Here is a 25,404-nt window from a genome sequence, read left to right on the forward strand (position 1 = left end):
TAGCACATGTAATTCTAATGGTGAGAAAATGGATGTAGCACCAGAGTTTTAAAGTTGAGACTGATATGAATCATATTCAGTTTTTTGTTGGTATAAAATTTTGCTATCCTAAAATTTTAAAAGATGCTATTAAGAACTAGCTAGGCACTTGAGAAGTTCTACAATGCGAAGTTAAAGAATAATGATAAAAAAAGAGGGTTACTTTGGCATGTTGGCATAGGCGTAAATGGATGTTGCATACAAGTACATTGTGGAGCTAGGTAGACAATACATTCTAAATTAAGTCTATGATTAGTGAACATAAATGATAAATGTCCATGAATGTTTCAAAATAGAAATATGAGCTCAATATGGTTGGCTGACAAATACATTAATTGTATTAGAAGCCAACCTAACTGGAGTCTCACAAAATTGATCGAAATGGTAAAAAATGATTAACTAGTTGCAATTTCGAGACTCAAGTTTATAAAGCTAGAAGCAAGGCTTCTAATAAAAATTAATGGGGACCTCTTTGAAAAATATAAAAGATTATGAGACTATACCGAAGAGTTGAGACTATCCAATGTAGAGTAGATAATTAAAAATAACTTGTGATAGGGTAGTGGAGGATTTTGACTTCATATTTAAACGAATCTTGATATGTTTTTGAGCATGTAAATGAGGGGTTTCTCGGTGGATGTCGTATGTTGATAGGATTAGATGCATGTCATCTTAAGGAGTTATGCTAAGGACATTTAATGGTTGTAGATGGAATTTATGGCAATGATGGCATATATCCATTGCATGGTTTGTGTTGGAGGCAGAAACGAAAGACAATTGGACATTGTTTATTTTTATCCTTCAAGATGATCTATGAGACTTTAGAAGGGATTAACTTTTCATTTCAGACCAGCAAAAAGTAAATATATTTTTTGTTCTCGTCTATCCTTGCGCCATGATGATATTATAATTATATTGTTTCAATTTATCAAATTGCCATTCTTATTTAGGGTCTTGTTTGGACTTTCAACACCATATTCTCGAATGTAGAAAATATTTCAAAAGCAATTCGAAGGGTAGCTTTAAAAAACATGTTTTGGAATGCTGCAAGAGTAAGTATGAAGCCTAAGTTTGATAATATTATGACATATTCAATAATCAAATAACTTTGGATACAAACATGACAAACAAATAAAATTAAAGATAATATTAAATATTTATTCTTGTATTTGAAAAATAATATTAACATTATTATATAAAAGGTATATAAAATATAAATATTACAACAATATTTGTAAAAAATAATGCAATCGAATTAAAAAAAAATCCTAATTAAAATTGTCATACAAATAAAATAATTATGTTCGAAGTTATGAAAATATAAACTAATTTAGAAAACATCTCAATCAAATCTTTCAAATATAAAAATTATATTTAAAAATAAGATGTATGATTTGCAATCTATGATAAATTTTAGTCTAAATGATACATTTATGCAACAACATTCAACAGATATGAACTGATATAGCATATTTGATTAACCTAAAATTTAAAGTCAAGAAATACTTGATTTCAACATATTTTCTATTTTGGATCACTCGAAATAAGGTTATTTGATTTTCTCAAACTTAAGTTTTATTCCTCCATAATTCATGATCATGTTTATCATCAACGCAAAAGAATTCTGATGAAGACTAATGCACATATACGGTATGTGAAAAAGTTTGATTAAAATGTTTAAATTTTTAAAGAGAGAGGCTTATGGAATCCAACAAGTATATGTCTAAACAAATTCAATATGATCGAGAAACTACTATCTAACTCACTTAAATACAAAAGTAATAGTTGTAAAAAATTTCTCTTAAAAACTCACAAATGTCTTTCAAGTCACTACTCAAGATTTTAGTTTGAATGTTCACACAAAAGGTTCATGAGTTTTACAATTTTATTATATCAAATGTAAAATCTAATATAAATATATTTGAACAATCAGTTAGCAAACACATGGGTCACATATATGATTAAAGTAGAGTATCCACAATTCTTTAAATTTTATGTTTAAATTCAAGAAAGATGAATGATGATAATAAGAAGATCAATGATGAATACACCAAATACATGACAAAATCAAAAAAATTAAACATCCACCCCATTTGAACGAAATTCTAAATACCTAAAAGATTATGGAGAAAATTTTAATGAGTCTATAACATGAACCAACATCAAATTTTACAAAATCTTTAAAGTGGTAGAGACTCTTACTAATAACACGTTAGAAAAAACATAATAATACAAAGAGAAAGACAACGGAGGGAAAAAAAATATCACATGTATTACGTATATTTGATGTATATCTCTATAACCCCTCTTCGTAAAGGTGTGAGAATAATAATTATAAAATCTAATGTAAAAGATAATTAGGGAACAAAAAAGGTAGGTTGCAGATTGATGAAGAGGGTAGTGATGAATTTATAACTTAAAGAAAAACTATCATAAGTTGGGAGTTAATTCAAATCTTCGTCTCTTTGCCAAAAGAATGAAGCATTAGCGAGAGCGAGCATCGAACAACAACTCGGAGAGCCCCGAGGCCGAGGAATTTGGCGATGACGAGAAAGAAGCGGAAGACGAGAGAGGCAGCTACTATCCATCCCAGAAATAAATACGCTGAAAATCCCCCAGATTTCGCTCTCTTAGCTTCTCTATATCCTTCGTTTCAACCTTTTGTCTTTCTTCATCCCCGACCCAGAATCGACTGGACCGACTTCAATGCCACCCGTGAACTTACCCGGGTTTTGCTTCTCCATGACCATGCTCTTCATTGGTATCTCTCCTCCCCTTTAGCTTTGTATTGCTCTATTTTCTGTTTCACTGTTTCATCTTCCTCATAGCTGAAGCTTTTAATTTCTGTTCATATTAGAAGAGAACAGTGCTCTTTTGCTTTCTTTGATCCTCTCTTCTGCTTCAAACTATGTGGGCTAAGTTAAATCTGGACTTTCATTTTGACTCATGATGGGGTTCATTCATTTCTTTTTTTTTTTTTTTTTTTTTAATTTTAGAAAAAGAATTTCATAGGGTAATGGCTGGTTTTATCCCTTTTTAACCCTTTATGTAATGCAATCGAACTATCCATCCTAATGGTGGGATCAATACATTCCCAAGGACCCAATTCATGCTATTATGTTGAAGAGGACCAACCATACTGTACACTTTTCTTTACGTTTACTATTCAGAGTTTTACTTGTTTCAAATCATGTCTTTTGATTTGTGAAATTATATGGTTTAAGAGTAATTTGTTTGTGTTTTGCTTGTCGGTTTGTTGGAATATGAAGGCGCTTTTGTTTGTCAAATTAGGATGTCTTTACGATTGAAGTGTAATTTGATATCTACGTCTCAGGTGGATTCCTGATGGACAGCTCTGTCCAACAGTACCTAATAGATCGAATTATATTCATTGGCTTGAAGATCTTTTGGCATCTGATATTGTTGCGAAGAAAAATAGTGATTGTGGTCGTGTAAGAGGTTTTGACATAGGAACTGGGGCAAATTGCATTTACCCACTTCTTGGAGCGTCTCTTCTCGGGTGGAGTTTCGTTGGGACAGGTGACTTCCTTTACATATAGTTGGTTTTGTTCTCAAATTTCTATGTTACCCATTGATCTGTATGTTTAACAATGACCAGGTCTTGGGTTCTACTCGGCTTGGTGCAGATGTAACTGATGTAGCACTAGAGTGGGCCGAAAAAAACGTTAAAAGTAATCCACATGTTTCTGAACTTATTGAAATTAGAAAGGTGGATGATACCTCAGACAATCTTTCTACAGAATTACATGATAGTGTAGCAGTCGATAGTGAATGCAAGATTTTCAATGAGATGGGTGGTAGGGAAGTAGGGCCACCCCTGCCCTCATTCTTGTTGAAGGAGGCAGTCCACTTGGAGAAGCAATATCATGGTCCACCCATTCTTCTTGGTGTTGTCAAAGATGGTGAGGAGTTTGACTTTTGCATGTGCAATCCTCCCTTTTTTGAGAGTATGGATGAAGCAGGATTGAATCCAAAGACTTCTTGTGGTGGAACTTCACAAGAGATGGTCTGCCCAGGTGGGGAGAGGGCATTTATCAGTCGTATGATTGAAGACAGCATTGTTTTGAAGCAGACTTTTCGGTATTCCTTACTTTAATGCTGCAAAATTTCCTCTGATTCTTCTATATACCTTTTAGGAATCTTATCTTCTTATCTTCTTTGACCTCTGCAGGTGGTATACTTCAATGATTGGGAAGAAATCAAACCTCAGCTTCCTGATATCTAAACTTTGGAAAGTTGGAGTGACAGTTGTCAAAACTACAGAATTTGTTCAAGGCCAAACTTGTCGGTGGGGACTTGCTTGGTCTTTTATGTCCACAGCACGGAAGATTATATCTCCTCATGTCACTAACAAGAGTATCTTGTCTTTCATGCTTGAGGTGGATCAATGTTGGAGCTTTTTGATTTTATGTTAGGCTCTCCTATGTTTTTTGAGATACAATTCCTTTTCTGTGGATATGTAGCTCAGTTTTTGTTTGTTTCTGTTGTTCAGGGCCTCCTTCCACAAGTCAGTGCTATGAGTATACTGCAATCAGTTGAACGTTTTCTTAGCACCGGTGGAGCTTCTTGTAAATTGAACACTTCTTCATTTACAGTAGATGTATGGTTGTTCACTTGGCTTCTTTTATATTGTTGCTAGTGATGATTTCACGCTTACAAGTTAACAACTAATATTTTGGTAGATTACTGCTTCTGTGGATCATTGCCGAGCAATTATTGAGAATGGGGCTTGTCAAGAGGACAAAGTTGCCAGTTGTGTAGCTTTGGAAAAATCAGAAACTCAACTCTCTACTGATCTGTGTTTTCGAGTTTCGGTATTTCTGCTTGTCATTTTATGGCTGTGCAACTTCATTGCAAATGCTTAGGCACATAATCTTTTTTTGTTATAGGTCTTTCAGCAGATCCCTGGCACACTTCTTGTGAAAGGCTCCTTGCATCAGAAGAGTAGCCCTTCTGCAGGTACTACTCACTTGTGCATTGGACTTTCTTTAGTGTGTGTATATATATATATATATGTACTCATTCTCACTTGTGGGCTTGAATTATGAAAGAAATGCCCAAACAAGTAGAAATCAATATTAAAAATGGAAAGGAACTAATATTGCAGGGGCTTGTGATCTCTTTAGACCACCTGCTCTGATACCATCTTAAATCACCGATACACCCAAAGCTTAAGCTTATAGGTGAGGGTAAATTTAATAGAATATCTAACATTCATATTCAATATACTATTACAATATCAATAGTCTTTCAAGAAGACTATATCTCTCCTACAATCCATCTATGACCGGTTCACCAAGTTCACCAAAATAGACCTCTCCTCTAAGATCCCTAAGGTATTTATACTCAAGACGACTTAGCTACTATACCCTTACCCTGCCAATATTCTTAACATATACCCTTTTAGTACTTTCACACAACACCAGAATTGTTATCACGTAGTAGAGAGAAAACAACACAGCAAGGTTTGTGAGTTTAAAACCTCCTACTCTTTTGTGGCTTAAGGATTTGGCTCCGTTAACTTTTTTAGTATTATATTCTCAAGAGTTACAGGAAGAAACTCAACAGTCGGGAATTGAAATTAGATTTTGTATTTATTTAATATATATGATCCAATGAAATAGGCTAATAGCATTATGGCCATGGTATATGCCCTTGCAGGCTTATTCTCACTGATTTTCCACCGATTAGAGGAGTTTCTGAAAGCTGATTTTTGTAAATAAAAGGTGTTATAGGAGATCCCTTCTCTCCCTCAGCCTCCGAGGACACAATAGTACAACTTGTAAACCAGATCCTGTTTATGTGAAAGCTACACGATAGGGCAGTTGTATTGCTTACTATGCAGGGGTGAAGCGAAGAAAGGAAGGTGATGAGTAATTTTTCTGTGATATTCTCTCTTGCTCTTTTAGAGGTAAAAGTTTATTTATATAGAAAGTTAGCATGCAAAATTGATTAAGTTGTTGAGGATAGTGCTGGAGGTGATTAATCTCATAAATGGGGTGGATTCATCCATTTCAAATATTAAAATTTTGTTTGAGAACATTTGTTTCGGACAAGTCTGTTAATGCCTTTTGTTTTTGTTATCTCCCTTAGGAGGAGCCACATGTCTTTGTGGCCTTGTCATCCTCCTAGAACTGCTCTTTGATATGGAAAGATGTTTTTCTACATAGCATTCTCACCATTCGTGATGAGGAGGTTAATTTGTAATTGTGATGCCATTCTTTTTCTTTCTTTCTTTCTTTCTTTTTTTTTTGCCTAGAAAAACAGGGACAATAATCATGGGTTGGTCTAGTGGTAAAAAGGGCAATATATAAATAGGAGGTTGTGGGTTCGATCCATAATGACCACCTATCTAGGGATTAGTTTCCTATGGGTTTCCTCGTAAGCTAGCTCGGACGCTCACAAATATAAAAGTTAAAAAACAAGGACGGTTATTTTTTTTATCTTTCGACACTTGATTCTAGTTTTCTGCAAGAACAGTCCCGTTTATAGTGGCTAAGCCTTGAAGCTGCCATTGTATTATTGCTATTTTGTATCCAAATACAGCCCATGAAAAACAGTAGAATTTCTTTTACAAGATCTTAACTAGGCACATTGCTTGAACACTGTTTCTTTGGTATTCGCATTTCTGCTTGAATCACTGTTTCTGTTTCACTTTGTTCCCTGCCCTCTTGCCTTGTCGAGCAGATGCTTCTCTGTTTTCACAAATTTCTGTTTGTAATTTGTTAGGCTGTAGTAATCCGTGTCAGTCTATGTTTGCCTTTAGAGCTTCAGCCTAATGTTAAAAAGGTAAATTTAGAAATTTGCCACATACATACATACATACATATATATATATTCTTTCAAAGTAATGATAATTATAAACGATTCACATCCACTATTGAAGTTGAAATCTATTAAAATTTTAAATGGAAGTTGAGACTTCAAACGAATGCGGGAATGATGTGAAAGAGTCTGGTGGTGATCGTAGTTTAATTTCTATTATAAGTCATCAAGAGAGAGATAGTTTGACTTGGGACGTATTTTATATTTATTTTTATTATTATAGTTTGATACAATAGTATGCTTTACTTTTATGTGATGAGTGATGCCAACTTTAATTTAAATAAACGCAATTTGTGAAAGTGAAAGAAAATATGTAAATAAAATATATACCCAAAGACGATAGTGGCGCAATATAAGTGAAATTTTACAGTTATTGTCAAAACTTCTTTTTGATGTGCCCCCAAAAATTAAGATAGCTTTCAATGTTTTTTAAAGGCTTAAAATTATGAAGTTAATAAATTTTAAGGAAAAAAAAATAGTTTGTTCAACTTTTTTCACTACAATTTTTTTAATCCAATTGAATTTTATACTTAAAAGTAAATGCACAATTCAAAACTCATGACAAAATTGGTAGAAATTGGTAGTATTTGTGTTTTTTCTTCTTAAGAAAAAACGAACAACCCTATATTGAAGAAGGAAAGAGGAAAGTAGTAAAAAAAATATTTATCTGTTATTTTAGGACGTGGTTTCGTGCGATTACATGAACTTGTCCTGTCAGGTAGTGGTGGTGATGCATGTGCATGGGAAAAATTTGTACTCGTACTATAAGGTCCATAACTATGATGGATACTCTAGACATGCATAGAGGAGCAAGAATTAAAATTACTCTAATTGCATCTAATTCTATTAGATATTATCAAGTATTTACCTAATTAAATTAGGATTTTTAAGAAATCATGCATTTGAAGCTCCTATACCACACCAATCTTCACCTAAACACAATTTGGACTAACACTAGTGTTGACTCACTATTCTACAAGTCTTGAGAGGAGGTTCACATAGGTCATTAAGAGTTAGTAAGATCATTCAACAGGATATTTGATTTTTTCACTAACTTTAGTCAAAGGGTAAAATGGTCAATTCACCATTTAAGTAATGACCACCATTTAAGTCAAAGTCAATTTTGACTTTTTAAGTCAAAAGTTAACATTTTGATTTTTTACCCCTTGAAAATAGGAGACTTATTGACTAGCGCAATTGAGCTGCACTCACTTATGTAGATCTAAGGATAATCTCGTGTAAAGAAAAGTTTGTAGTTAGCTTAAGATTAATATTAAGTTACTTATGCATCGATAATCGAAATAATCATTTTTACGGTTTTATACCGTCAACAATGTTCTAACGTAAAAATGATTATTTCATGATTTCGGTCTTCTGTAAACTATTTACATAAGATACCCCACTTTTATGTCTCTACATGAACAATTCAGTATCACATCCTTTGTGCTAACTACAAAGTGTGTTACATCCATAGTGTTCTCATAATAAGACGTTGAACCATATTTATATACTATAAACCATTTAGGCTACATACTGGAACTTAATCTATGTTTATGTATCTACATACTCAAGATAGTCTTAGGACCTTAGTTTATTGGATTCAAAGTTATAATATTTAGTTTAATTAATAATTTCTTACTAACAACTTTATAGAATAAAATATGATTTTAAACTACAAATTACAAGTTTTAAAATATAAATTCCAATAAATTATAATCGAGAAGCTCCCAAACAAACCTTTGTATATAATCTCCTTTTACGTTTTAAAAATTTTCAATTTGAACGGACTACAACTTTTTTTCCTCAAAAAGACCTTTTGGTTTATTTGCTATGACTTCAAAGAACCAACTCCCAAGTCATTCTCAAGACATTAAGAACTATATATGCTAGTGTAGTACATTGACCTGACTATAAGAATTATTGTAAAAAATCGTGATATTATCGAAACATTATATTACTCTGGAGTCTCTCACTTTATATCAACCATTTATCCGATATAAATGGAAGTAATAACGTTATAATTTTACTAGAGTTTGTGGAGGATTGAGGTCTCAAGTTATGAAAATGATTATTTTTACCTTACTAAAGTAAGTAAGTATTAGCATAAGTAACAAAAAGAAACGTAGAAAGAAGAAAGAATACACTTTTTCTATTATTGAAAACACAAATTATTATCCCAATGAAAAAAAAAACCTAATTTTATTCGTAAAATGCTCATTTTTCAATGAAAAATATAATGCCTCCTTCCAAAAATCTATTTCCCAAAAAGGTTTGCAATTTCTGCCACGTGAAACACCCGTGACTAACGATGACCGTTCAATTTGCATACCAAACAAACCACCAACGGCTCAGATCCACCCCACGTGAAGGATTTGAACACCTACTTAATCTAGTATCGGGACAGGTAATTTTTCCACCTTAATATCCACGTCATCACAATTTGAGTGTTAATCCTTTCTTTAACACCGTTGGATTAAAACGCTTAGATGAAATATAAACCGTTGATGAAAGTCTTATCTCTAATTTCCTTCGTATTTTGATATAGTGAAGGTAGATAAGCAATGGAGAACGAAGAGTAAGAAAGAAAGAAAGCATTTTGATAGAGAAAACTCTCATCTTCCCTTTTACTTTTTCTTAATAAAACTTGAACAATCACACAGACTTGTTTTCTCTCTCTAGAAACCCACCTTTTTTCTCTACCTAAAAGTTCTCTCTCTCTATTTCTCTATCTTTCTCTTTCTTACCTCCAAAATCTGGTGAGTTCCTTCAACTTTTTTGCTGATTATAGCTATTTGATGTTTGTGTTTTTGTGTTTCTTTTGGTTTCTATCTGCTTTTGGTTTGATTCATGTGAAACCCAGTTTTGAAACATTGTTGCTGGAGGAGGATCTAATGGCTTTGAATTAAGAGGATGTGGGATTGGGTGTTTTTGTTGTGGGTATTGGGAATGTGGATTACTTGTTCATTTCTGGATTTGGGCATTAGGGTTTTCGATTTTTTGGTTTTTGGAATTCTGGGTTTGTGTTAGATTTTCTGGTTGGTGTTGAATATGCCCTTATTATTATTATTATTTGTTTGAATTGTTGTTTTTGGTTTGATGTGGTTTTTTTTTTTCTTTTGTTGGGTTTTGGTGCGTATAGGACTTTGAGGCTGAGGTTGTTCTAGATTTGTGATGGAAAATGGGGTTGAGGTTGTTGATGGATTGCACGATGGAGAGAAGAAGTTTGTGGGAGATGGTGTTTCACGAGATTGGGTAGATGAAACAGTTGTAGTTGGTTCTCATGAATCTAAGGATACGGAAGGGGAAGATGTTTTTGAGGAGGCATTAGATGGGAAAGATCATTTAATAGAGCAGAGCCCGAAATATATTTCAGTGAATGGCGATATTGCAGAAGAAGAAGAAGGCAATGATTTTACGTCTGGAGTGACTTCTAACCATCCTAACAATGCTCACGATGAAGAGAAGTTTGAAGAAGCAATAGAGGCTTATAGTAGGGTGAATGAAAACCCGGTGGTGGAGGAGCAAGATGTGAATTCTGATAAGGAGACAGAAGGCTTGGATGGGAAATTGGTCGAAAATGCAGTTGTGGCTTCTACAATTGATGAGAGAGGAACTGAAGAGGAAGCAGCGACTTCCGAGTTGAACGAGAGCAAGGATGACGAGTTGGATTTCAGTAGAGATGATTCAAGAAATGAGACATTAGAGAACGGTGCTAGCCCAGAGGTTGTAGTGCTGAAGGATGGGGATGAGGATGATTTGAAATTTGGTCCAATGAGTACGAAGTCTGAAAATAATGATAGTAACAATTTGAATGTGACTTTGCCTTCAGATGATGAATTAGTGAATAAGAGTGCTGATTTGGTAGGGGGGACTAACCTGGATTCTACCAGTGATTTTCTTACTGAAAATCGAGATCATGTGGAACTGAATGGGAAGAGCTTAGGTACGGAGTCCTCAGACCACGTTAAGAAGACTGAGGAGCCATTAAATGCACCCGTTCTAGATTTGGAAAATTTGGATATTACAAATGCAGAGCAAAGGGATGATTCTCTTCACGTGGATCTAGAACTGCCAAACAATGAGAGTGAAGACATGAAAGAGACTACAACTAGTATTGAACCTAAGAAGGATGATAATAAAAATGAAGAAAGCTCTCCAGCCTGCATGACTACCACAAGTCAGGATGACAGGACTGAGGAAGTGACTACCACAAATCAGGATCACAGGAATGAGGAAGTGACTACTGCAGACGAGAATCACCGGATCAAGGAAGTGACTACTGCAGATGAGAATCACCGGATCGAGGAAGTGACTACTGCAGATGAGAATCACCAGATCGAGGAAGTAAAAAATGTTTCTACTGGGAAAGATTCAGAAAAGCAGTCCAGAGTATCTCGTGAATTGAATGGTACTACTTCTGCTGACCAGCATGAATCTATGGGTGAAAATGAAATTCCCCTGGAGACAGTTGAGGATATCTCAGCTTCTGAAAAGATAGCAGATGAGAAAATTGAGAAGATCCAGGGCAGTGAAAGTGATGTGACAGTGAAGGAAGACAATACAACTAGACATCAGCATCCTGTTGATAGTTCCAATAATGGCCCCGACATTTTAGGGGTTGAAAAGACAGAGAGCAAAGATAAGGTTGGACAGGACAAAACTCAAGTGAACAGGGATCCAGAGATTCGACCTGCATCAATCATTGCTTCATCATCTGGTAAATCTACAAATCCCACTCCTCCTGCCCGTCCAGCTGGTCTTGGGCGTGCTGCTCCATTATTGGAACCTGCCCCTCGGGTGGTGCAGCCGCCTCGAGTTAATGGTACTGTATCCCATGTTCAAATGCAACAAATTGATGATCCTGTTAATGGGGATGCTGAGGAAAATGATGATACTCGTGAGCAACTCCAGATGATAAGAGTGAAATTTTTGCGTCTTGCACATAGGCTTGGGCAAACTCCACACAATGTTGTTGTGGCACAAGTTCTATACCGTCTTGGATTAGCTGAGCAACTTCGAGGAAGAAATGGAGGTCGGGTTGGTGCCTTCAGCTTTGACCGTGCCAGTGCCATGGCAGAGCAGCTGGAGGCAGCTGGGCAAGAGCCACTTGATTTCTCTTGTACAATCATGGTTCTTGGAAAGACAGGTGTTGGTAAAAGTGCTACCATCAACTCCATATTTGATGAAGTTAAATTCAGTACTGATGCTTTTCAAATGGGCACAAAAAAGGTTCAAGATGTTGTTGGAACTGTGCAGGGGATCAAAGTACGGGTAATTGACACTCCTGGCCTTCTTTCCTCTTGGTCCGACCAGCGCCAAAATGAGAAGATCCTTCTCTCTGTTAAGCGTTTTATAAAAAAGACACCTCCAGATATTGTTCTGTATCTTGATAGGTTGGACATGCAAACCCGGGATTTCAGTGATATGCCACTCTTGCGTACAATTACTGAAATATTTGGACCATCAATATGGTTCAATGCGATTGTGGTTCTTACTCATGCAGCATCTGCTCCACCTGATGGTCCAAATGGTACTGCTTCTAGTTATGATATGTTTGTCACTCAGCGGTCTCATGTTGTTCAGCAAGCTATACGCCAGGCTGCAGGGGATATGCGCCTTATGAATCCTGTCTCATTAGTGGAGAATCACTCTGCATGCAGAACGAACCGAGCTGGGCAAAGGGTATTGCCGAATGGACAGGTTTGGAAACCTCATTTATTATTGCTCTCATTTGCCTCAAAGATTTTGGCCGAAGCTAACACTCTTCTGAAGTTGCAAGATAGTCCTCCTGGGAGGCCATTTACTCCTAGGTCGAAGTCACCACCTTTACCATTCCTTCTCTCTTCCCTTCTTCAGTCAAGACCTCAAGTTAAACTGCCGGAGGAACAGTTTGGTGATGATGATGGTCTTGAGGATGACCTTGATGAATCGTCAGATTCTGAAAATGAATCTGAATATGATGAATTGCCACCTTTTAAACGGCTGACAAAAGCACAGGTGGCAAAGCTCTCCAAAGCACAGAAGAAGGCCTACTTTGACGAATTGGAATACAGGGAAAAACTTTTTATGAAGAAGCAACTGAAAGAAGAGAAAAGGAGAAGGAAGATGCTGAAGAAAATGGCAGCTGAGGCAAGAGATCAACCCAGGGATGGGAGTGAGAATGTAGAAGAAGATGCTGGTGGTGCTGCTTCAGTACCGGTTCCCATGCCTGATTTGGCATTACCTGCTTCCTTTGATTCTGATAACCCCACTCACCGGTATCGTTATCTCGATTCCTCTAACCAGTGGCTAATAAGGCCTGTACTCGAAACACATGGATGGGATCATGATGTTGGTTATGAAGGTATAAATGCAGAGAAGTTGTTTGTTGTCAAAGACACAATACCTATCTCTTTTAGTGGCCAAGTTACAAAGGATAAGAAGGATGCAAATGTTCAAATAGAGATGACCAGTTCGATTAAGCATGGGGAAACTAAAGCATCTTCCATTGGTTTCGATATGCAGACCGTTGGAAAGGATTTGGCCTATACATTACGTGGCGAGACAACATTTATTAATTTTAGGAAGAACAAGGCAATTGCTGGTCTGTCAGTTGCCCTATTGGGCGATGCCTTGTCTGCTGGATTCAAAGTTGAAGACAAGTTGATTGCTAATAAGCGATTTCGATTGGTTGTGACTGGGGGAGCAATGACCGGTAGGGGAGATGTAGCTTATGGTGGCAGCCTGGAGGCTCAATTGAGAGATAAAGACTATCCTTTGGGTCGTTCACTTTCAACTCTTGGGCTCTCAGTCATGGATTGGCATGGAGATCTTGCTATTGGTTGCAATGTACAATCTCAAGTTCCCATTGGACGATCGACGAATCTGATTGCTCGTGTGAATCTGAATAACAGGGGGGCAGGGCAAGTCAGCTTTCGGTTAAACAGCTCAGAACAGCTTCAGATAGCTATTGTCGGGCTCCTTCCTCTATTGAGAAAGCTTCTGGGTTGTTATCAATACTGGCAGGATGGACAATGATGGAATTTAGGTTACAGATGCAGCTGAATTTTTGCAATATAGTAATAACGTTGGGTTGGTAATTGGCAGTCTCATACCGGTTAGCTTCAAATGCAAGTGATTCTAAGCTCTGCTCCTCTCATCTTTCCCACCCCCCACAAGCTCTTTTCTTCTGTAGTGCTTTTAGGCATCGTCGTTAGATATCATATTTGGTATTTTTGTTCTCATTGAGCTACTGGTCGAGTTGTGTTTCTTGTTAAGTCAAGTCATCTTTTATGAAAAATATAACCTTTTCTGGAGTTGAGTTTCATTTGCATTACACTGTACACTACTCTATTCCCTTTATCCTTTACAATCCAATCCCTTTACCATTATTAGTACTCTGTATGCTTGGAATTGGATGTAATATTTACGTTTCTCTTGAGTCCTGATAACAAACTGATACGACTTCGGCTTGGCATGTTTTCAGATCAGTATGCAAAGATGAAACATACACCGAATCTCCCAAACCAGTAAAACCCATGCGAAGACTTTCCTTATTCTTCACATTTAGAGTTTCAATTACTGTTAATACATCTTGTTGGATGTCACGAATGCTGAATTAGTTCACAAACTTTGTGTATACAATGTCCATTGATTGATGATTCAACTGATAAATCTAGAGATTGTTTGAGTCACTGTCCTCATGTTTCAGGATCTAGCCAGTGCATATGATTGCCCTTCAAGACATCTATATGAGACAGGTGAATGGTTGCTGTCAATCTGGTCGGTTGTTTATAGTACTGTGGGGATGGAAGCTTTGAGTCACTTTCAATGGCCAGCTGAGCTACAAGCTGAAGAAGATGGCAGAGTCTGATGTGCCTTTGTCGTAGCTGCTTTGTTTTGATTTAGCTTCGAACAACAGCTATCTTCTTCTATTCTCTTTTCAGATTCATTATTATAAGCTTCCATTTAGAATTTGGCTGCCCACTACATGCCAATATGCTTGTACTGTTCAGCAGGCCAGACCACTTCTAGCATCATGTTGTTGTCTGATCCTAAGGACTTTCGTTCTTCTTTTTTAATCAAATTATTTGTAGTATTTTTTTCTAGCTTTGTTGTGTTTGAAATTTTGTGATAATAAAAGTTCAATTTGAGTCAAACTACCGAGTAAGCTATTTTTAGAATAAATTAATGTGTGTTGTTTGTTTTTAGAGAATAAGTTGCCTTCTAGAGCCTGACTCAACTTGTCTAAGCATTGATCTCTAATTGGACAATATCGGTTCGGTCAATTAAATTATGGAGAAGACAACACCAATAATTCTAATCTCATCATTTATTTCATGAGTAGCCTAATATGAGCTTAATTTTCATAAATCATGCTCATCGTCGTAACAGCCCCTCCTTATTCCGTCAATTGTTTATTTTCAAATCAAACCAAAAAAGGAAACTAAAGCCCTTTATTTTTCCATTTGGAGAACCGTGAAGAACTCGAAACCATGGAGGGTTTGTCATCGTAGTTATTGGATGAAAAGGGTGACGGTTTTAGAAATCGTGAAGAGCTCTAATCAGTCGAGGAGGGCAATGGTTGAAGAAGCAGGGAAAACACCCTACATAAAATCTGAACAACAAAATTTGAGCAATTCATGAGCAAATGTGGAAAACACCATAAATCAAATCTGAATAACAAACCCAAGGACGGCAGCATTGACCATGAACGACAAGACTGCTCAAAAAGTGAGGGTTCTTAGCCGATAATCGACAAAAATAAACCACAACAAGCTTCAAAGATTGGTAACCCCTAACATTTTTTGTACTCTCTTGTATATTTGGGACTGAAACCCACAAATATATTCCAAATATTTTGTAAACCCTGCATGCATCTTCCATATGCTACGGTACATTTTGAATCCAAACCTGCTGCATTAGGTACGTTTGATGTATTATGTGTTTGTTTTATGGGAAATTGATAAAGTTACTCTAATATTTATTGATCCAAACCAAGCTTTTGGGCCAACTCCGAGCACATATTGTATATTAATTGTATCATATATTATGGTTTTACGTCTAACATACAATCTACTGCTATATTATTTGTACATTCAAGCTTAAAATCAAAACTTATATTCCATCGTTGGTGTATTTTGTTTATTAAGAGTAAATATGTTTCGGGAATCAAATTTTATATGACATATATCCCTTGGTATACTTCTCGTAAGTCGTAATGCTACTAATGTGTATATGTTCTATGACAAATGTAAGGACTGAAGATAATAAGAAACATAGTTCCAACATACATTGTCATACGGTAAATATATATGCTATATGTGTAGTGAAATAATGTGTTGAAAAAATATGGCATATCACAACACAAAATAAGGTACAACGTACATTGTAATATATTAAATATATGTTTCTTAACTACGTTAATACTACATCAGTGATTATGTCGATTAATCATAACAAATAAAGTCTTCTAGTAAACACGAAATATTTAATTTACACAATCGAGACATTAGATATATTTTATGTGAAATAGTTTAATTTTAAAAGTTACAGCGGATCCAATTTTAACATAATATGTTTTGAAAATGTAAGAATCGAATAAAATATACCATGTTGATATAGAAAATACACGTTGGATTTTGTCAATAGAATAAATCATACAATATGATCTATGCAATAATAGAACCAGTGATATGAAAAAAGAAGAAAAAACAGGAAAAAAAGAAAAAAGAGAGAACAATTAACGCAGAAAAAACAAACATGAGAAAGAAGAAGGAAGAATGACTACAAAATAAGGAAAGAATAAGAAACAACCATTAAAATGTAAATTTATAAGATGATTTGAGTCATTTACCTTCCTCTATTATACAATTATTTAATTTGAATAGAGTAGGTGATGGAGAAAATGCAAAATCTTGATTTCTATTCAACCCACTTAGGCCACATAGTTCTCAATCTCATTTATTAGGCTATTTCCCATTTATTGTATGCCCGCTCTTGAATGCAATTTCACTTCTACTTAAGTTCTATTCAATGGTTCTCTTCCAACTACTTGTTTCATAAATGCAACTATACTATGTTACTTCATTCTGAATTTCCTCAAAATTAGGTTAAAAAATAATTGATTGTAGTTCCATTTTATTGTTGACTTAGATAGCACGTGGAGTTTTCCAATCGTATTTCTTTGATACTTGCAAAGCAATTGGATGGTACATGCTCATTCTTGAGCAATTTTGGTGATCCAACGAGCTTATTTTGCAACTCAAAAAACTTGAGCAATTTCAAGAAAATTGTGTTATAATTTTATGAGTAGTGTAGCTTATTTCGCAACGAGCTTGGGCAGCTCAAAGAAAATTGTGTTGTATCTTTTAAAATAATTTTTGTAGGAAATGATTGTTGTAGGCTAGAAAACAATAATAAAGAGGCTACAAGAATTTAGATAGCAAAAAGGATGACAACTAGTTGTACCTCTTATCGTTCATTGTTGGTCAAATATAAAGTTACACACGGTTGCAAATAAAAGAGGTCGAGAAGACATACACTAATACAAAATAAATTAAAATAAGTCAAAAGGCGTTGACTTAACTTAGACAACTCGTCCCAAACAAACATGACCGTGGATTACAACTCACTTAGGTGGTCAACTCGACTCCAACATACCATCAACATATTGTCACACAAGAATTCTATTCATACATCCGAGAATTAAGTTATGCAATTGCAACACAAAGTCACATCTTATATTCATAGCTGAATTGATTCAGATAATTTCCTTTGATTCACTCAAGGTTTGAAGGAAGGTGGCTTTCTGATCTGAGTGGCTTGCTCAAACCCGTAAGCAACTTCAATCAGCTTCGCCTCTGATCCCTTCAACCCTCCGAAGTTAATCCCAAATGGAACTCCTCCGCCGTCGTATCCCGCCGGAACATTGATCCCCGGAAAACCCCCAATTGCGAGCACTGTAGCTATGCCGGAACCTGGAGTCACCACCGCATCCAATTGATTGTCCTTCACTAATTTCTCAAACCCATCTTCTGTTAGCTTCCCCAAGTTCAAAAGAGCCGCCTTCTGCACGTCGCCGATCCCATTTGTGGCTTCGGCCGCCAGAAAGATCTCCTGGCCAAAAACGTTGAGAAGTTCCTGCACAGCCATGATTTGAATCGATTACGTATGAATATGATCACTCTGCGATGGAAAATGGATTGAATATAGTGTTACCTGATCTGCATTTGCGTTATTGAAGGCGATTATGTCAGCTAAACTTCGAACAGGGGAAACCACGAGCTCTTTCAGGTACCCATTTAACGATTGTTTGAATTCAGCAAGCAATGCTGCTGCTTCTCCACTTGCTGTTACGTTTAAGATGATATCTATATTTGCTATCTCTAGATTGTCTATCAAAATAGCACCACCTTGCCTTCAATTTCAACAATATTAGTTAGATTCTTTCTGTAGATTGGTTATGTTCACGTTGAATTGTTTGTTTAAATGAATATGATAGAAAGATTTTGGGGGAATTATATGAATAGGTGGGGATGTTGGTTGTCTTACTTTAGAGTGTTGAAATGATCGTCAAAAGCTTGTGTGATGGTTGAATCATTGAAGAAGCTGAAAAAGGGGTTCCTCACAATTCCTAATCTCTTCCCTTTTAACCCATTTGGATTGAGGAATTGTTTGTAGCCACCATATGGAATGTACTTAGAGGCTGTTCTAGTGGCTGCATCATTATAATCAAATCCTACAATGGTGTCAAGAACTATCACAGCATCTGTCACTGTCCTGCCAATTGGTCTGCTTTCACATGTGAAGGTTACAAAGTTTTAGTTCTTATAATCTTTGTAGAATGTTTTGCTGATATGGGTGCAAGATTGCTCACCCAATAGTGTCTTGTCTTGGGGAGACTGGAATGACACCTGCTCTACTAGTGAGGCCGACCGTCGGTTTGATGCCAACAACTGAGTTGAAACTAGCTGGACAGAGGATAGAACCGTCGGTCTCGGTTCCTATTGAGACTGCTGCTATGTTTGCTGCAACTGATATGGAAGGTCCACTGCTGGATCCACAGGGTGATGCCGATAAAACATATGGATTCTGAAAAGAATTGTAGAAATTAAATGGTTTTTAGTTGTACATGAAAAACATTGAACGTGTGGATAAATTGTCTTTGGAGCCAATTCGAAGTAACACACCTTTCCTTGACCACCTCTAGCGCTCAAACCAGCTGGAGCAGTGAGGGACCTAAAATCAGCCCATTCACTCAAGCTGGCCTTTCCTAGTATGATAGCTCCAGCCTTCCTTAGTCTCTTCACTATACCTGCATCACGAGGCACGATAGACCCGAGCAATGCGAATGATCCAGCAGTAGTATTCAACTTATCCTTAGTCCCAATGGTATCCTTGAGTAGAATTGGAATTCCGTGCAACCCACAAAGTGATCCAGGCTTATTAGCCTCTCGTTCTCTGTCAGCCTTGTAAGCTTGCATCAATGCATCTGGGTTGATTTCTATGACCCCATGGACAACCGGATTGAGTCTGCGAATTTCTCCAATGTAGAAGTTGACAAGTTCCCTCGAAGTGAGTTGGTTTTGCTTGAAAGCTAGCTGGAGGTCGTGCACTGTGGCTTCTCTAATTGACAATCCTCGAACCGTTACGCAATATGGTGTAGTCAAACAGAAGGCCACAAGAATCAGAAGCATTGAGAAGGCTACAGAACTAAGTGGTGAAGAGTTGGCCATGGAAGCGGGAAGTAGTAGCTTCAGTGGAAGTTCTAAATTTTAGGCCATGGATTCATCATAATATATAGGTAAGTTTCAATGGAAAGGTTTGATTTGGTCACTGTTTTCTTGTACATGTTCTAAGCTTCTGACCAGGTTTTGGTTTATGGCCATTGAAAGATTACAAAAGGAAGGGTATGGAGATGAGAACATTAAAAATATGAAGATTTGATGAAGTCCAAAGCAAGAGGAGGAGGGTATTGCCGTCCATGTCCGGTGGATTTGATTGTTTGTAGCTTTAATTCTTATATGTTATGTTTGTTTTGTTCATGGGATCTAAAGACAATGTTTGGTTGACTAATGAGCTCGAAGAAAATTTTAAATGGTTTTCAAGGAATATGCAATTTAAAGTTTTCAATTCAAGCAGGGTGGAAGATTGATGTATTTATTATTAGTGTTTGTACTTTGTATCTTGTCTACTATTAAATTTGTTGACAAGTATTCATGCAATTCAATAAAAGTATAATAAAGAAAAATTATTATAAATGAGAAGACTCTTTAAAATATTTACAAAATTTCAGTATATTTTCTCTTTCATTTTTCGTTTCTCTCCTCCTAATCCAACTAGAGTTGTTGTCGTCGCTCATCTTTGTAGCGTTGTTACCACCATCACCTTCTCTTTCTTCTTTTTCTCTTTTTTTCCCTTTTTTTTAACCAAAATCAATTTTAAAAGAATGACAATATGTTAAGTTTAAGATTAATTATTAAACATTGAATTAATTTGGAGTGATTAAAGATGTGTTTCATTATGATTTTAAACAAGATAAAAATAACTTTTAACCATTTTAAGATAACTCTCAAACATGCCCAACAACCACATGATAGTATAGATTACAGTAAGCACAATACAATTCATAAAATAATAAGAAGAAATGGATCATCTATCATTTTGCAATTTAGAGGGAGAGAGAGAGATTGTAAATATTTGTTTTTACTTTCTGTAAAAAAAAAGTTCTTCTAATTTGCAAACTTGATACAAACAACTTTCACAAACTTGAAATTCGAGAAAGAAGAGGTGGCTCTCTCACCATGGTGGCTTGTTCATATGCATAAGCAATCTCAATTAGCTTTGGTTCACTCCCCTTAAGACCTCCAAATAGAATACCAAATGGCTCTCCATTTTCTTCATATCCAGCAGGGACACTTATTCCTGGGTATCCCCCAATTGCTAGCACACTTTCAATTCCTGTCCCTATTGTCACCATTGCATCCAAATTGTTGCCTTTCATTAATTCCTCGAACCCATTTCGCGATAAGTTCATCATCCTACTAATTGCCTCCTTCTCCATCTCTCCAATACCATTTGTTTGTTCAGATAAAAGAAAGGCATCTTGGCCATACTCTTTCATGTTCTCCTGCAATCCCAACAAGAAATACAAACAACTTACACCTTATCAAAGAATAGTATAATTGTGTTACTTGACGTTTTTGAAATGTTAATTATATAATATACTCTACGCTTCTCTAAGCAGTTCCTGTACGGATGACTCTTTCCTAGACTCATTCATGACTAATGGTCACCTCTATTGTTATCAGATTTTATAACGTATCGCTACCTTTCAATTTTGTTTTGTCGCGTTCGAAGACAGCGTTAGAGATTGTCATGTCTATTGTAGCCCTAACACAATGGTCACTTCCATTGTGATCTTCATTTTTCTCAAAGTTTGTTGTATTTCCCCATTAATATTGAGTGAAAAAATTGAAAAAATAGAGATGGTCTTTGCATTAGGCCTATGATAGAATAGTCATGGTTATCCTTAATGTAATACATAATAAAATGCGATTGTGTTCTCTAACGTAAAAATGTTAGATTTCACACATTTGTAGGGGACGAATGGTTAATTATGAAGGGGTCTATGGAAGGGTCATCCGTACCAAAAAAAAAAACTCTTCTTTTAAGAGTCGAGTAAGACACCAAAGAAAAAAAAAAAGAAAAATCATGTCATACTTTTTTTGTATGATTCGATTCATAAGAAAGTCTTACTAGTTCAGGGTGCTTGTTGTTGAAGGAGATAATGTCAGCCAAAGATCTAACTGGACTTTGGATGAGTTTCTTGAGGTAATCATTTACGGCCAGCTTGAACTCAGCTATTATTGCAATGAATTCACCACTTTCATACGGATTCAAAATGACGTCTACATTTGATATTTGAAGGTTGTCTACAATGGTTGCTCCCATCTTCCTTCAGTTTCAGCCAAGGAAAAAAAAAATTAAATAAATAACTCTCAACAACTAGTACGCTACACTAAATACACTTCAAAAACTAATAGGCCAAATTACAAAAACGGCTCTTAAGATAGTTGCAAAAACATTTCAAACTTATTTATAGAAGTGCTAAAATTAAACCCTTAAACTTACAAGAGTGGTAGAAATCAAATTCCCAAATGGTAAAAATTAAATCCTTGAACTTATACGATTGTTATAGTTTTACAACTATGCAAGTTTGATGATCCTAGTGTGATACTTGTACCAAGTTTGAGGGCTAAAGTTTTTACGATTGAGAGTGTAAAAGTACAATTACAACTATCAACATACTTTAGGAGTAATTTTTTCAATTTAACCAAAACTAAATCGACACAACACCAAATTGTTGATAAAACCTTGGAAATTTGCTCTATGGCTCTATGTTTAGACAGTACTCCAATTATTTAAATGTTACAACATTAACTTCGGTTTACAATATCATTACCTTTGGTTTTCAAAAATGATTCAAACTACTGCTGGAGTTGTAATCCAATAAAACTTAGGATGAAAATGGAGACATGGAACAAGTGTAGAGGTGTCCAAATTACTACCATACCGTCTCAATTTTCATCCCAACATTCTAACAACTTTCTACTATAATTGTAGTTTTTAAACACCGTAAAAAGTAACATTACAATTTTTGAAACAACTAGAGCACAACCTTGAAAACAAAAAAGTAAAGTTCAGAGGTACTTTTTGTAATTTCACCTAAAAAAATCTCATGGTATAAGAACTTAATTCAAACTTCTCAATGGTAAAGGACCAAATCAAATCATATGTGGACCAAAAAGGAAAAAAGAAGTCATTATTTTTGCAAATATACCTTAGCAGATTGAGATGTTGCTCAAAAGTTGGAATGGCCATGGAGTTGTTGGAATACAAGTCAGAAAAGGGATGCCTAACAATGCCCAATCTCTTTCCTTTAAGCCCATCTTTCCTTAGAAACTGTTTGTAACCACCTGAAGGTATGAATTGAGAAGCTTCCTTGGTTACCTCATAGTCCATTGGATCAAATCCAACAATAGCTTCAAGCACATAAACAGCATCTGAAACTGTTCTACATATGGGCCTGTCAACTCCCCCATCAATTCAATTGCACCTTCTAATCAAACTTGTAATGAAAAGTTGGGTAAAGATTAACTTTGAAGGACTAACTTTTTCTTTATTATTATTGAATATTGAATGTATATAGATTAAAATTGGATAATTAAAACTATCGGAACTAAAAGTGAACAAATTTGAAATTATACTTGCTTAAACTGGTCCAAATTTCATTAGAAGTAATTTATTTGGTCAGAATGTAAAAAATATTCCAAATTTGTAGGGTTCATTCATTCAAGTTTGTATTACCCAATTGTGTCTTGGCGAGGAGAGATCGGGATAACGCCGGCCCGGCTCGTGAGACCGACAGTAGGCTTAATCCCAACCACCGAGTTGTAATCAGCCGGACACAGAATCGACCCATCAGTCTCCGTCCCTAATGACACCGCCACCATATTCGCCGCCACCGATATCGCCGACCCACTGCTTGACCCACATGGATCCCCTCCTTTTCCATATGGGTTCTGTGTATTTCATTCAATTCAATTCAATTCAAGAAACCATGTAAAATTAGGGCAAAAAGTCTTAGGGAGAAAAAATTTACTAACCACCGCTTGACCGCCACGAGCACACCATCCATTGGGAATCTTAGAAGAACGGGATTTAAACCATTCTGTAAGCGAAGTTTTCCCCAAAATCACTGCACCGGCGTTCCTCAGGCGACTAACCACCGTCGCATCTCGAGGCACCACCGAACCCAACAACGCGAAGGATCCGGCGGTTGTATTGAGAAGATCCTTAGTCGCAATGGCGTCCTTTAGTAGAATTGGAATTCCATGGAGTTCGCCAAGGGATTTTCCACAGGCGAGGAGCCTCTCTCGATCGGCGGCTTCCGCTTGAGCTCTTGCGTCTGGGTTTAGTTCGAGAACGCTTTTGAGGACTGGATTTAGTAGGTGTATTTTGTTGAGGTAATAGTCGAGGAGTTGTGTGGAGGTGAGTTTGTTTTGGGAGAAGGCGTTTTGAATTTCGACGATGGTGGCTTCGTCAATGGAGAAGTAGGAGGAGTTGGCGAGGCCGGTGAAGAGTAAGACAGCAGAGAGGAAGAAGAAGACAATGTTCATTTTTGGGAGGGTGGGCCGTTGGGGGCGTTCGGCCGGAGATTGGATAGGAAAGTGTTCGGATTTTTGTAAAGGACAAGCTATGGAGAGAGTTGACATTTATATTTTGGTCAACGCATCACCTCTAATAGTTCTGTCGATTTGATTCTCTTTATTAAAATCGTATTAAAAATAGAATATGTTTTTAAAATATTATACTTTATATTTAAATAAATCATAATAAATTTTATGTTTCAATAATTTGATTAAGTAAGTCGTAAATAGTTTATCATCTTTTTCTATTTACAAGAAATCATGTAATCAAAAACTAAATTCACATTTTTTTATCGATTTTATAATTGATTTTATTTTTATTTTTTAATTGAAAAACTATAACTTTTTGCCTTTTTAGAAAATGAATAGACGTTTAAACAATTAATGATAGTAATAATAATTTTGGACATGTTTGGGGAACAATTATAAAAGGGAGGGTTGGTTGTTCGGGGGAAGGGTTATCATAACTCTAAGTTTATCCCTCAATCCTTCTTCAACCCTTGCTTAACTCTTCCTTAATTAATTTTTTTCTCATTTATAATTTCTATACTTACGAGTTTTGTTAATTTTAATCTTTTATTTTAAAAATACAATTTATTTTAAAGTTACGAATTTGGTACAATTTCATTATTAAAATTTTAATGTCTTCCTTTATTCTTAAATTAGGCAATTTATAGTGATTACACAATTAAATTTTTAATTTAATTAATTTCATTCAACTTTATGTTTGAATTCATATCGATATATTTGTGAAATGAAAATTTTGATATCAATCTCTATACAAAAATATGATGTAATGGCTTTGTTAGAATACTTGTGGATTGATCTTTGATTTTTTTTAATGGATTTTTAAACTACTGTTATTGTAAGATTTTTTTTTTGTATACTATTATAATGCGGGTTTTTCATTACTCTCTTTTGGTCTATATATACGGTACATAATTACATATTTTTCTTTAATTGATTTTATTAAATCTTGTTAATCATAATGTTTATTTAATAAATTTAGCTTCAAACTTTTTTTCACTAATCTTTTTTTTTTTTTTTTTGCCATACATATCTATGGTACTTGAAATGCACATTTTTTATTAAATTGATTTCACTAAATCTGGTTAACTTTGATCTTCATTTAATAAACTTAGTTTTAATCTACATTTCTCGACCCACCAAGCGAAACTAGTAGTTTCTTGGTCATGACCAGCTAAAGCTAAAATTCCATTAAAGAGCGTTTTCATGGGATAGAATCTTCTCAAGGAATACAAGGTTTTGGTAAGGCGGATCATGAGTCACCATTAAAGCACACTTTGTTTAAGATACTATTTTTGGT

At 35.6% G+C, this 25,404-nt stretch overlaps 4 protein-coding genes and 1 long non-coding RNA gene across 8 annotated transcripts; 3 read left to right on the forward strand and 2 right to left on the reverse strand.

Annotated features, from left to right (window-relative positions):
• Positions 1-2,398: 2,398 nt before the first annotated feature.
• On the forward strand, positions 2,399-6,267 carry LOC103490299 (uncharacterized). Of its 2 annotated transcripts, none has more exons than XM_017045024.2 (8): positions 2,399-2,800; positions 3,374-3,579; positions 3,687-4,140; positions 4,232-4,439; positions 4,553-4,660; positions 4,743-4,874; positions 4,950-5,019; positions 5,787-6,267. In XM_017045024.2, exons 1-8 carry the CDS (start codon positions 2,583-2,585, stop codon positions 5,864-5,866), a joined length of 1,476 nt encoding a protein of 491 aa, XP_016900513.1. In that variant the 5' UTR covers positions 2,399-2,582; the 3' UTR covers positions 5,867-6,267. The 2 variants fall into 2 exon arrangements, with proteins under 2 accessions (XP_016900513.1, XP_008447969.1); XM_008449747.3 differs by having other exon boundaries at positions 2,400-2,800; positions 5,722-6,267.
• Positions 6,268-9,435: 3,168 nt separating this feature from the next.
• LOC103490300 (translocase of chloroplast 120, chloroplastic-like) lies at positions 9,436-15,023 on the forward strand. 3 transcript variants are annotated; one of them, XR_007823783.1, is made up of 3 exons: positions 9,454-9,641; positions 10,025-13,994; positions 14,351-15,023. XR_007823783.1 is itself a non-coding variant. In XM_008449748.3 (2 exons), exon 2 carries the CDS (start codon positions 10,057-10,059, stop codon positions 13,900-13,902), a length of 3,846 nt encoding a protein of 1,281 aa, XP_008447970.1. In that variant the 5' UTR covers positions 9,436-9,641; positions 10,025-10,056; the 3' UTR covers positions 13,903-14,191. The 3 variants fall into 3 exon arrangements, 1 of the variants encoding a protein (XP_008447970.1); XR_007823781.1 differs by having other exon boundaries at positions 14,576-15,023; XM_008449748.3 differs by lacking the exon at positions 14,351-15,023 and having other exon boundaries at positions 9,436-9,641; positions 10,025-14,191.
• Positions 15,024-17,649: 2,626 nt separating this feature from the next.
• LOC103490301 (probable amidase At4g34880) lies at positions 17,650-19,601 on the reverse strand. The gene is made up of 5 exons (XM_017044956.2): positions 19,056-19,601; positions 18,743-18,957; positions 18,418-18,657; positions 18,085-18,283; positions 17,650-18,006 (listed from the first exon to the last, which is right to left on the reverse strand). The coding sequence occupies exons 1-5, from the start codon at positions 19,599-19,601 to the stop codon at positions 17,650-17,652; spliced, it is 1,557 nt and encodes a 518-aa protein (XP_016900445.1).
• On the forward strand, positions 18,000-20,003 carry LOC127151060 (uncharacterized). Its single transcript, XR_007823795.1, has 2 exons — positions 18,000-18,159; positions 18,396-20,003. It is a non-coding gene; the product is annotated as an uncharacterized LOC127151060 (long non-coding RNA).
• A 497-nt stretch (positions 20,004-20,500) lies between these two features.
• On the reverse strand, positions 20,501-24,158 carry LOC103490302 (probable amidase At4g34880). Its single transcript, XM_008449752.3, has 5 exons — positions 23,535-24,158; positions 23,236-23,450; positions 22,709-22,954; positions 21,625-21,823; positions 20,501-20,995 (listed from the first exon to the last, which is right to left on the reverse strand). The coding sequence occupies exons 1-5, from the start codon at positions 24,141-24,143 to the stop codon at positions 20,627-20,629; spliced, it is 1,638 nt and encodes a 545-aa protein (XP_008447974.1). The 5' UTR covers positions 24,144-24,158; the 3' UTR covers positions 20,501-20,626.
• Positions 24,159-25,404: the final 1,246 nt, after the last annotated feature.

This window comes from Cucumis melo, chromosome 1 (genome assembly GCF_025177605.1).
Source record: "Cucumis melo cultivar AY chromosome 1, USDA_Cmelo_AY_1.0, whole genome shotgun sequence".
NCBI lineage: Eukaryota > Viridiplantae > Streptophyta > Magnoliopsida > Cucurbitales > Cucurbitaceae > Cucumis > Cucumis melo.